This window comes from Ochotona curzoniae, unplaced genomic scaffold, assembly GCF_017591425.1.
Source record: "Ochotona curzoniae isolate NIBS_2020 unplaced genomic scaffold, NIBS_Ocur_1.0 contig_3622, whole genome shotgun sequence".
Classification (NCBI taxonomy): Eukaryota; Metazoa; Chordata; class Mammalia; order Lagomorpha; family Ochotonidae; genus Ochotona; species Ochotona curzoniae.
The window spans coordinates 9519081-9532119 of record NW_024465926.1 but is presented as its reverse complement, the minus strand read 5'-3'; the positions used below and the strand labels follow the sequence as shown (position 1 = coordinate 9532119).

Genomic DNA, 13039 nt, shown 5'->3' with positions numbered 1-13039 from the left:
TCACTATCTTCCAATTACTAAATGTTTGTGAAAATCCCTTCTGAAGGTCTTGAGGTAACACATAAAATTTCTCCTCTCACATATTCAGGAAGTCCTGCGTGCCTTCTTAGACATGAAGCAAATGGATGGATGGGCCTGCAGAGCAGGTTCAATGGGACAATTATTGATTCTTTTTGTATAATTCCTACTATGGTAATAAGACTATGTCAAATGAGTTAGGAGCGGCTACGAACAAGGAGCTACTACTCAAATGTCTAGACAATGTATCTCAGCTTCACTCACGTCAGCATCATACAACTCCGAAACAACAGATGTAGGGCCCCAGGAAAAGTCTTGCAATTTAGCTTTTCACTCGTAACTCAAGCATTACCTATCATGCAGACCCATGCACTCAGCTTAGGGATTGAATTCTTGGCAAGAAAGACCTAGGTCTCTATTGACTGATCTAAAATTCAGTCATGGGGGCCAAAGTTTGCTAAAGAGATTAAGTCACTGTTGATCTATCTCAGACCCAACTTCCTGCTAATGAGAGGCAGCAGATGATAGTATTTATGCAACTATGGTATTTATACAGGAGACCCAGGTAAAATTCCAGGGTCCTAGCTTCTGCCTGGTGTCTCCCTAGCTGCAGTAGGTAAGTGGGGAGTAAACCAGTGGATGGAAGATCTCTCAAACAGAAGTTGAACATGAAATAAAATTTAAGAAAAATAAAGCAAAGTACAGCTCAAGATCCTTATTTCCAGAGAATGACATTAGAAAACTCCCTCTGCATAGAATTCTGGGTTGTTCAAAATAAAGATCATGTCCAAAATCTGCATTCCTAACCCAAACCCACTCCTTGTTACGGAGAATCTCCTCAATTTAGAGGGCTGTGCATTGCTAAACCAGTGCTGAGAACAGCATGGGCCGCAGGTTTCCTCAGGTACAGTGCAGATGAGGTGCTGCCTAAAAGATAAGGGCTTCCCACACAGCCAAGAGAAGATGTTTTCCAGTGTGGGCTGCAGTATTTCTTAAACTGAGCCACTCCTGCTGCCAGGCTCTAAGTGCTCCTCCTTAAACCCCAAAGACTATGGAACCAAAGTGTGAGTGTGTATGTGCTGCAAAGCAGGCCACCCCTTGATTATCCATGTGCCTTTAAAAAGGGTCCACCTACTCCAAATTTGTACCCCAAGGGCAGGTTAGTACCTGGCTCCTTCTATACTTACTGACCTCTCCTAGTAGTAATAGCACCAAACATCTTTACAGGAGCTGTAGAAGTAAAGAAAATGCTTGTTACATGAGAATATCAAGATGGTACTCATGCTTAACTGCTTAACCCATCATTTCAAGACATCAAAGCAAGGAAGCAGGGGGGTAGAGATTCAGCCACTCTACCTCCATATCCAACAGGAACAAAGGTGAGTGTTCACATGGTTATTGAACCCAAGTTTCAACTGAAGGGCAGAAAGAATCAGGGGAAGTTAACAGAACTATCACAGAGCCAGGCAAGCTGGTAGCCAGAGTGTGCTGGAAGTCTAAGTAGGTACCCAGAAGGAAGGAGGCCATTCAGTCTTTACTCAAGGATAGGCTGAAATCTCCCACTAAATCCTCATTTACAGAAAAAGACACATTGCCACCAGCCACCGTAAAAAGTAGGTTTGTATTTCTGTTTCAGTTTCACACAGTGAAGGAACTCGGGAGCAATACTATATCCACCCTAGTTCCCACCAAAATGTGCCTCTGCCTCCCCCCTACAAAGGCTATTATACAAAACTATATTTACAGAAAAATCAGTTAAAAATTAAAGGTGTGTACAAAAGTAGACAGGAGAGGCAGATCTATCAATGCAGGGATGGCCGCAGGGAATATGGAGCAACATGTTCCACACCAGAATGCAGAGATTTATCTTCCACTGGGCACGGAGCAGTACAGTAAATCTCCATGACAATTTCAGGAGGAACCATTCCATGGGAAGAGATGAAGGGGAATGAGCTGTTGGTTTTAACAGCAAAGTCTTAATTAACCAGTCACCTTTCTCCTGCCATTTGGCAGAAGCGAGGTGGTGAGGTGCCAGCAGGGAAAAGAAAACACAGAATCTCTTGGTAGCTCCATAGCTAAAGAGAGGAAGGGCTCAGAAGGCATAACGGGTCCGGATATCCTCAAGCTTCTTGGACACTTCAGGTGGAGTTCGGTCAAGCTCCTCAGAAACATTTTTTTGCTTGTTGGGTTCCATGGAATTGAACTGCTCACAGAGGTCTCCATCAATCACATTCTAAGACATGAAAAAAATCAGAAGGGAAGGTAAGATGCTGAAAGGCAATAATTAAGTAGTCCCAAGCTGTGCTGCAGCAAATTAAGCTAGCGCCTATAACACAGCCATTCCCTAAGTACTGATATGACTCAACAGCTTTAACGTGCCTGGAAAAGCAGTGAAGATAAGATGGTCCAAGTGCTGTGGCTCCTGCTAGGCACAGGGAGACCCTGAGTGAGTGTCAAGTTCTGGCTTGGCTAGCCATTGTGAACATCTGAGGAATGACCAAGTAGCTGGAAGGACACTACGCACTCTTTCTCATAACAACATTCAAAGTGAATACATTCATTAAATAGAAGGGGAGGGAGGAAGCAAGGAAGAAAACAAAATGGCACAGGGTCAAGGAAAGATTTTCTCCCAGTTTCTTGAATTACTCCATCTGGCAAAACTAGGTATACTTTCTCCAGTTGAGATCTGGCCCAAGTGGAAAAGCTTCTAAATATCATTGCCAAGCAACCCTCAGCACTGACTTATCAACCCGCACCCATGCTACTTTTTCACTCTGGATTATTCTGATTTTTAAGAGATGCCAGCTCAGAGAAAGGCTCAGCTGAATGGGGTGATCCCCTCACACTACCTTTACAGGGAAGTAATAGGAACGAAAGCTGAGGTGGTCCCGTCCACAGAGAGGGGGGTGCTCAGACCGTAGGTGCATTTCTACATGCTGGAAGAAGTCATGATCCTGGTAGAAAAACAAAGAGTCTATCACTAAGAAAAAAAGTATTTTCAACCATTACAAGATAGTTCCAAAAGCACAATGAGCAAGTAACTGATTTCCTCCATGCACACAAATCATAAACATCTAATAATACTCTACTAGGAGCATAAGTACTTCAGATATGACAGGATGGCTAAAGGCAAAAAGACTTTACTATATTTGCAGTAAAAGACAGAACACTGAAGGTAAAAAACTTTTTTTTTAAATTTATTTTCTTATTAGAAAGTCAGATATACAGAGGAAAAATCTTTTGTCCAAAGATTCATTCTCCAAGTGACCACAACAGCTGGAGCTATATCAATCTGAAGCCAGGAACCCAGAGTCTTTTCCGGGTCTCTCTCGCGGGTGCAGGTCCCAAGGGTTTGAGCCGTCCTCCACTGCTTTCCCAGCCCACAAACAAGGAGCTGGCTACGAAGTGGGGCTGCTGGGATTAGAACCAGCACCCACACAGGATCCCAGCACATGCAAGGTGAGGATTTGAGCTGCTAGGCTACCATGTTGAGCCCAAAGAACATTTTTTGAAGTTATATATTACTGATTGGAATTTATTCAGGTAAAACAACATTACTGACTCGAAGTTATCCAGTTAGAAGGACATAAATCAGGCCAGCACAGTGGCCTGGAAAAAGTTAATCCTCCACCTGAAGCATCAGTGTCTCATAAGGGAGCCAGTTCTGGGACCCTGACTTTCGATTAGCTCAGCTGTGGCTGTTGTGGCCATTTGGTCAGTGAACCAATAAATGATTTACTCTCTGCCTTTCAAATAAAAATACATTCTTGAAAAAAATAATATAAATCAAATTGAACCGATTCTAGAGTTAATCCACGGCTTAGTACAGCAGGCACCAGCATGCCACATGGACACCGATTTTGAGTCCTGGTGCTTCACTTCTGATCCAGTTAATGGTCCGAGGAAGCAGCCAAGAATGGCCCAAGTGCTTGGATTCCAGCACCTGCATGCGAGACCTGGAAGCAGTTCTGAGCCCTAGCCCAGCCCTGGATGATACACCCAACTGAGGAGAGAACCAAATAGCTTTGTTTCTCTCTATAAGCCTTCCTCCCAAAAAAGAAAATCTTAAAACCACCAACAATGTATGGAAGGCAGGGTGGAGGATACCAGGATTCTTATCTTCCTGGGAAGTGGACTTCTGTCACCCATCCTTTTACTGGTTACTGGTTACAAGATTCAGCATTAGAAGTCAAGACCTGAGCGGTCTGGGAACTCTTACCTCATGGGATGTGAATGGAACCAGGATGCCAATCCCTCCAGATAAGGTGGTATAGACAAGAGATTCTGAGCCTCCAGGAATCAGTGTGGTCTTCTGTAATGATAGCACTGTCTCCCCAACATGGTAGTTCATGATCACCTCTGCCTGTAAGTCAAAAAGCAGATAAGCAATCTGAATGTCACTGGAAGCCGGTTCAGGATTTCCAAAGGCAAAACAGCACCCTCAAAGGCACTTGTCATCATCTTTTAGAAATAAAAGTTACCAAAAGCTAGAAATATTTCCATGGGAGTGGCAGATGATTTCTACATAGTTGGGCTCCTACCACCCAAACATGACAGCTGGATTCAGTTCCTGGCTGTTGACTTTAGTGTGGCTCAGCTATGAACATATTAAACATTTGGTGATTGAACCAGCAGATGGGAGAACTCTGTCCTCCTTATCTTTCAAAGAACAATGATGTGGTCAAGTTATGTCAAATTAACATTTGTTCATTACTGATTACCAGCTTTGGGATTTCCAATAAGCAAGTCACACACTGGGGAGCACTAAGCATAGTCATCATATGCACTGTGTAAAATTCACTAAAAACTGCCAGTGAGGGCTACTGAAAATGTACTAAGGGCACCTTTCTCATGTGAGCCATTTGTGAAATCTTACCTTCTGTGAGGCCCCATTGAGCAGGCCCCGGTCCCAAAGGGCCTTGTTTCCCGTGGGATCCTCATCCACTTCATCATTAGTGTTAGGTGGGAGTCTCACCTACAAGAAAGTGACAAAAACCATAGGGCTGGGTCCTACATGTACTCATATGGTTCTTGAGGCAACACGCTTTCCCGCCCGCTGCCGCAAGTCTTTGCTTCACAAGCCCAGGAACAGGTCACAATCCTGGGATCCTCCCTGGTTTTATCCCAAACAATAAATGGAGTCAGCTTTCCCACACCTCACTAAATGCAAGTAAACATCAACTCACCACACAAATGTTGCCAAACTTGTCTGCCCCAGCCACAGTGTCATAGTCCAGGAGGCTAGCAGTGGTGACCCATCGGGGATAGGTGTCATCAGCGAAGATGATGAGCTGGTTCTCATTACGTTTGTAGCGCACCCAGATGAAACTTTCTTGGACATCAGACACAATGACTCTGTGCCCAATAGTCTGAATCCCAGATATATAGTTGGCAATATGCTGGGAAAGACAAGGACAGCCATGGGTCTATCAGAATTGAGAACTCACAGACATTTGTCCCTGACCACAACATATATGGACTATGCAGAATATGACTCCATCAAAGAACACCAGCTAAAAACAAAGCCCTAAAGTGTGGAAGAGGGCAAAATAAATTTCAGTCTCTCAATTCAATTCTGGATCTTGGTTTGAACAGCCAAAGAATGAGATGACTTTTCATTTGAACAATAAAGGGCCAATTATGGAGGCCAGAACTGGGGATGATACAACAGAGGTCTAACAGAGACATATGATTTAAAGTGTCTACCTCCCCAGCACTAACTGCTACCTCATTACACAGATCCTAGTCCCCAGTATATTTACCTTATTCTCACACTTTCGGAGTAATTTCTTCTTCCCCAGGTCATAGACACGCAAAAGCTTCCCCACACCAATCAACACTCTTCCCTGGAACGGGGCAATGGCAGCAGGGACTTCTTCCACTGGAGTCTATGGGAGGAAAAGCAGGTAATGCAGCTATCAGAATGTACAGCCACATGCCATCCCACCCCCTTGGCCCAGAACTGCCTTGCTTTCACAGGCACCTGTCGGGAAGACATAAAGTGAGGGATCTTGTTCTGCATATCAAAACGGATAAACAGCGCTGTAATTCATCCAACCCTTAAACTAGCTGTCAGAAGTGCCAAGAGGTCCTATGTCTGGCAAATGCTGCCCTAGAGTTTCTGCTCAATTTCTCATCTTGAACTACAGAGTTTAGGGACTGGCACTGTGGTGCAGCAAGTTAAGCCAGCACACAACACTGGTTCCTCTGCTGGAGTGCTAGCTATGCTAGTTCGAGCCCTAGCTACTCTGCTTACAATCAAACTTTCTGTTAATGTGCCACAGAAAGTGACGGGTGACAGCTCGAGTATCTGGTTCCTGCCACCTGTATGGGAGACACAGAAGTTAAGTTTTGGGCTCTAGGTTTGGGCCTAGACCAGTCACAGACATTGTGACCATTTAAGGAACACACCAAGAAATGAAGATCTCTCCCTATGCCTTCCAAACAAACAAAAAAGAAAACACATATCACCAGTACTGAGCACATTCAGTGTTGTGCTATCATGATCAACATCTCCAAAATCTTTTCACAACTGGCTACTCTGAAACTATACTAGGTAAGCAGTAACTTTTTCATTCTTTGATTCACTCCCCCAAATACAACAACAGCTGGGGTTAGGCCAGGACCAAGTTAGAAGCTCAGAACTCAATCCAGGTCTCCCACATGAGTGGCAGGGACCAAGGTACCTGAGGTATCATCTGCTGCCCTACAGAGTGCACTGAGGTACCGAATATGGAAGGCAAGTATCTGCAGCACAACCACCAGTGTGTTTAACCCTATTAATTTAAAATTGGCACTTTCATCTTCTTTGTGGGTAGTTAGCACCCACGTTTTCTGTGGGACTCCCAAGCACCGGGGCATCACTAAAATATGACGGTCCCAGCAGTTTCCATGAGCTCACAAGAAACGAATTAGACAATGTGGCATGGCAAGTTAAGCTACCACTTGGGTTGCCTGCAATCCATGTCAGATCGTCTTTGTTGGAGTCTTGTTCCACTACTCATGTGGAAGACCCAGTTCAAGTGCTCTGTTCTTGTACAACCCTCAGCTGTTGCATGAACTTAGGGGAGTGAGTCAGCAGATAGAAGAATCTCTCTCAACTCTTCTGTTGCTCTACTTTTCAAATAAACAAAAAGGGAAAGAATCATTGAGCTGGACCCTCAAGAACTGACCCATAACTTAAATAAAGGTGGGAGAGTCCAGTAGGATTTAACACACAGGAGAATCACTGGCTAGTACCTTACCTTATGCAAGAATTCCAACTTTTCCCCATTGTTAATAAGCTTGTAAGTATAGACAAAACCTCCCGCCACAGAGCGGGGATTCAGGATCAGGTCCTTGGCCACACCCACCAGCACATACCAGTCTTCACCAGTGTTTGAGAATCTGCACACAGCCACACTACATATAGGAAAAAAAAAAAAAAAAAAAAAAAAAGTCGGACATCCGCATCAGTTGAACGCAGAGAACTCCTATTCCAACCCTCTAAACCTTGTACTGTTCTAAACCATTTACCTGAAGGCTGCCTCATTCTGTTCCAGTTGGACAAGGTCAAGGGTATTCCCCTGAATAGGATTCATCACCCGGATCACAGATGCCCACTGCCCATTGCCAGCTTTCGGAGCTCCAAAAATGGATTCCGGCAGGTTTTCATTGAGGAAGGCTGCTGCCATCTCTGCAGCCAATTCTCGTTCATCCTCCCCTGCTGCTTCCACCATTTCCTAAATCCAAAAGGCAAAGGAAGTAGATGTAGTCAGGAGGGAAGTGCATAAGAAGTGGACAAGGATCAAGGACTCAACACAGCAGTTGAGTCTGTTATAGTATACTAAAGAATGAATCAGACACAAATTAGTATCAAGTGCCAAAAAAGAACACTAGCTACAGCAAACATTAAATTACATGTCTAAAGGACATACACACGAGGGACTAGCAGTAGGGTAACGTACATAAGCTGTTGCTTGCTGGGTCACATCCTCTACTGAAGTACCAATTTCAGTCCCATATACTTAGCCTAAATCCACGTTCCTGTTCATGTGGCACAAATACTTGGGTCCCTACACCTCACCAAGGGAGAGAGGATGGAGTCCCTGCCTTAGTCGTGGAACAACCTAGCTGCTGCAATCATTTGGAAAGTGCAATAGCAGATGGAAGAACTTTCTCTCCTTCCCCTCCCTTTGTTTTGCTTTTCAAATGAAATAAATCTTAAAATAAAAGACCCATTTGAAAAAAATGTAACTGGCCTAAACTGCCCTTGCTCAGACCACTCACCTCTTTCAGAGGGGATGCTGCCTAATACGGCTATTTTCTTTTGACTGAAGATAATTTCTGAAAACAACTGGTAATGGGATGGGATCTGGAATCAGTTTCCTTTGGACCCAGATAAAGGAAACATGCACCAACCCATTTTGGAAACCTACAGAACTTTTCTTAAAAAAGCATGTGAAGTTCAAACAGACCAATTTAAGTTAAATAGTCCTAGAACACTGCAAAGCCTCTAAAACCCAAGAATTCAGCAAAAAGATTCTGCTTGAAAGGATAAGCATACAGCCTGCATCTCAAAACAATAGCAAGGAATATAATCAACAATAAAAGGAGCTTAAACTTGTCAACACAATTTCACACACAAAAATTTTTTAGCTGACCCCCAGGAAGTCAGTCCTGCTACCTCGGCCATCTGTTGCTTCCTCTGAGCCTTGGTGGCCTCAGTGTAGGCATTGTGGTCTGTCTCAATGATGATAAGGTTGTTACTCTCAGGATGGATGACGAATTTCCTGGGTGTGTACTGCAGTGGAAAGGCTACTTGATTGAAGACAGCACCAAGCTTCTCCAATGCCAAAATCCTAAGAAAAAGGTAAGGGAGTTACTAACTCAGGACCTAGAGCACACATCAATGACCCAATTAGTGAGTAGTCCTGGCGAGCACACAATTTCTGAGACTCTAAACTTCAGCACTCCAATCTCCAAAAGTTAACATACAAACAAGAGACCAAGGAAGGGCCGCCCCTTCAGCAACAGCCCAACACTACTGAAGGTCGTTCTTTCCCCCTGAACCAAGAATCTTTCTGCCACTCCAATAATAATGTGGAAGTGAAAAGAACTTAGTTATTGAAAAACCCTGAAAAACAGGGATATAAAGTCCAACTTGTTGTGAACTAATTATTTGCACATAAGATATATATACTGATCGTTACTTTATAACATAGGTGCCCCTGTGACTAAAAATCACTTCTGTTCTAAGAAATTCAAGACAGTAAACAGATGACAAACAGGGAAACCTACAAACATCTATAAATCAGTCACTGAGATCACAACTAAACCCTACCACATGCAGAACCCAGATATTCACTGTAATGTTAAATACGTTTAAGATTCATTTTTTATTTGAAACAAGGAATCAGACAGGAAGATGTTCTTTCTGTGATGCAACCTAAACAACACCAACAGCCAGGCCTCCTACATGGGCTCAAGGATCCACGCACGTAAATATTTTCTTTTAGCTGTTTTCCCAGGTGCACTATCAGGAAGCTGGATTGAAGGTAGAACAGCTGGAACTGAAACTGGTATCTACATGGCATGCCATGCCATTGCAGGCGAACCAAAATACTAGCCCCCTACTGGTGGAGTTACAACACTGTAGACACTAAAGAAAAAAAAATTCAAAGGAATAATAGCAAACAGAAATGAATTCCAAATAAAAATTTTTGAAGCTGAAAAGAGGTACAAAACCAGTAACAAATTAAGACTCAAACCTGAAAAGTTTCAACTAGAAAGAATCTCAGATATACCAGATTAATTTAAAAAGGAAAAATAAAATCTGGCTGAGTCTAATTTAGTAAAATAACAAATGAATACATCCTTCGTTCTAAAAGATCATTTAAATTCATGTGGAATGACACACATCAAGCTTACATCACAGTACTGATCAAAGCAAAATACTGAAAAAAACCACCTCTAAAAGAGGACACATTGTGGGTATGAAACAGCAGAACCTGTTCAACATGAATACTGATCAATTTTGAAGACCTAAGCAAGAAAAGCATGGTTTAAACAGTCAATGTGGGCCTGGCAAGAGAACCTAGTGGCAAAAGTCCTCACGTTGCACACACTGGGACCCAATATGGATGCTGGTTTTAATCCTGGCAGCCCTGTTTGTGGCCTCGGAAAGCAGTTGAAGATGGCCCCAAAGCCTCAGTACTCTGCACCTGTGTGGGAGACCAGCAGGGATTCGTGGATCCTGGCTTTGGATCTGCATATCTCTGGCCATTGCAGCCACTTGGGGAAGGAATCAACGGATAGATCATTTTCTCGGGTCCAGCGTGGTGGCGCAAGTGGTTAAGGTCCTCGCCCAGCACGCCAGGATCCCATATGGGCGCCGGTTCTAAACCTGGCAGCTCCGCTTCCCATCCAGCTCCCTGCCTGTGGCCTGGGAAAGCAGTCGAGGATAGGACCCTGCATCTGCATGGGAGACCCAGAAGAAGCTCCTGGCTCCGGTTTGGCTCAGCTCTGGCCACTGCGGCCACTTGGGGAGCAAAACAGCAGATGAAATATCTTTCTTTCTGTTTCTCCTTCTCTTTTTTTCCCTACATTTTATTATTATTGCTATCATTTTATGAAACAGTTCCATATTCCTTTATCCCCCCCACCTAGTTCCTCTTATGTTAGTAATGATATAGAGGTCCTTTTCTGTAAATCTGCCTTTCCAAAAAAAACAAAAATAAATCTTAAAGAAAAAAAAGAGAAAAGAAGCATTTACACACTCCCCAAGTGGCTGCCATGGCCAAAGCTAATCAAATCCAAAGGCAGGAACTTCCTTCAGGGTTTTCCACACAGGTGGCATGGTTCCATTGCCTTGGGCCGTCCTCGACTGCTTTCCCAGGCCACAAACAGGGAGCTGGATAAGTGGAGCAGCTGGGATATGAATTGGCACCCACATGGGACCCCAATATGTGTGAGGTGAGGATTTAGCCAATGAAGCACTGTGCCAGACCCAGAAATTAATACTCTAAGCACCAGGAGCTGGTGCTCCAAGGTACTTAGCTCCAAGGCACTTAAACTCTGAGCCGAAGGGCAATTTCAACCAACAGGAATCCCATGAAGAACATCAGGCGTGTGCCAGCTATTCAAAACTTCATCCAACATCTAGCTGAACCTAGTTGGAACCCTTGGCACAACAGTTTTCTGCAGGGTTGCCAACATGGGACTCACCTCAGAGTATTGGTAGAGATGGCCACAATTCCCTCAGGACACTGTTCAGAGGCAAAGCCTGATGCAAACTCCAGAGTCTCATAAGACAGAGGAGTCAGATGGAAGCGAGACTGGTAAGAATAGCTCAACCACGAACGGCTTGACATGGCCAATACCTTGAGGGGAAAAAAAAGCAATTCCAATAAACTTGAGTAAAGAATTCTAAAAAAAACCTACCCCCAAATTTTATTTCAGAAAACATCCCTAGAGATTTCAGAAACCTGAAAGTTTTCTAAGGAAGCCTAGAAAGGGGCTTGACGCATAGTCTAGTAACTAAAATCTTTGCCTTGCATATGCTGGGATCCTATACGGGATCATGTCCCGGCTGCTCCTCTTCCCATCCAGCTCCCTGCTTGTGGCCTGGGAAAGCAGAAAAGTACAGTCCAAAGCCTTGGAACCCTGCACCCACATGGGAGATCCAGAAGAGCTCCGGGCTTCTGGTTTTGGATCAGCTCAGCTCTGACCATTGTGGCCATTTCAGAAATGAACCAGTAGATGGATGATCTTTCTCTCTGTCTCTCCTCTTTGTAAATCTACCTTTCTAATAATAATAATAACAACAATAATAATAAAAGCCTAGGATAAACCATATAAGATTAAGCGAAGGTAATGGTGCCCTAGGTGGCAGTTGTTTCTAGTCATATCTCATACCTAGGTGCCCAGGCTAACAGCTGAAGAGATCAATTTGTCCATCTAACAATTACCAAATCATAGCAAAGTACCATAAAACCCCTGGGAAACTGAATTAAGGGACATGGGGGGCCCAGTTATAGCTTAGTGGCAGCTAAGTCCTCGCCTTGCATGTGCCGGGATCCCATATGGGCGCAGGTTGTAATCCTGGCAATGCCCGCTTCCAATCCAGCTCCCTGCTTGTGGCCTGGGAAAGCAGTCAAGGACAGCCCAAAGTCTTGGGACCCTGCACCCGCATGAAAGACCCAGAAGAAGCCCCTGGCTCCTGGCTTCGGACGGGCACTGTTGTGGCCGTTGCAGCTGCTTGGGGAATGAATCATCAGATGGAAGATCTTCCTATCTGTCTCGCCTCTTCTCTCTGTATCTGCCTTTCCAATAGAAATAAACAAATCTTAAAAAAAAAAAAAAGGTGACATATGAATTTCACATAAAGCAAACCAAAAATATACTTAAGGAATTAAAGCAAATTAAAGTAAAGTATTTGCCACAAAGAGTTGAATGTGCTGTCTGTCCCCTTTTATCACTTACAGCTTCCTGGCCTTGCATCCGAACACGAAACAGCTTCACAGGGCGGGATCCCAGGTACCTAGTGCGAGTGTCCGACAAATCTCCAGTGACAGGGTCCAGGACAGTTCTCAGCAACACACCGTTCTAATCAAAAGCAAAGGAGAGGTATGAAGACACGTGCCAACTTACACGGAAGCTTATCACAACTTGACAACTAACAAATACACAGCAGGCAAATCACTTAATTCATTCATTCATTCACTCACAGCCAGTCAATGTGTTTATGGAATGAAAAATACTTCTGGTGTGTTAACTCCTAAGAGAAATGACCAATTTGAGATCATGTCAAAAGCGTTCCTAATACATGCAAAACATCTTGTCAAGAAAATGAGAAGCCCTTAAAAGAAACAAGGCCTTACAAGAAATGAGCAGCAGATAGCACTGTTATCTACCCAATACCCATGATGCTGGCTTCCCAGTCTGAGTCCTGACTACTCAATTCAACTTCTTGCTAATGACCTGGGAAAAACAGCAGAAGATGGTCCAACAAACACCCTCTGAAGCCTTTCCAAACACAAGC

At 43.9% G+C, this 13039-nt stretch overlaps 1 protein-coding gene across 1 annotated transcript in view; it reads right to left on the bottom strand.

Moving 5' to 3' along the window:
- Positions 1-1620: 1620 nt before the first annotated feature.
- SF3B3 (splicing factor 3b subunit 3) overlaps positions 1621-13039 on the bottom strand; it is a 38247-nt gene continuing 26828 nt past the window's right edge. Inside the window, exons 16-26 of the mRNA XM_040982398.1 lie at positions 12481-12603; positions 11224-11378; positions 8684-8858; positions 7534-7739; positions 7263-7419; positions 5781-5906; positions 5205-5417; positions 4895-4993; positions 4238-4381; positions 2868-2972; positions 1621-2251 (exon numbers count right to left, since the gene is read on the bottom strand). Of these exons, the coding sequence (XP_040838332.1) occupies positions 2111-2251; positions 2868-2972; positions 4238-4381; positions 4895-4993; positions 5205-5417; positions 5781-5906; positions 7263-7419; positions 7534-7739; positions 8684-8858; positions 11224-11378; positions 12481-12603 (1644 nt within the window). The 3' untranslated portion in view covers positions 1621-2110. The remainder of the gene's footprint in view (positions 2252-2867; positions 2973-4237; positions 4382-4894; positions 4994-5204; positions 5418-5780; positions 5907-7262; positions 7420-7533; positions 7740-8683; positions 8859-11223; positions 11379-12480; positions 12604-13039) is intronic.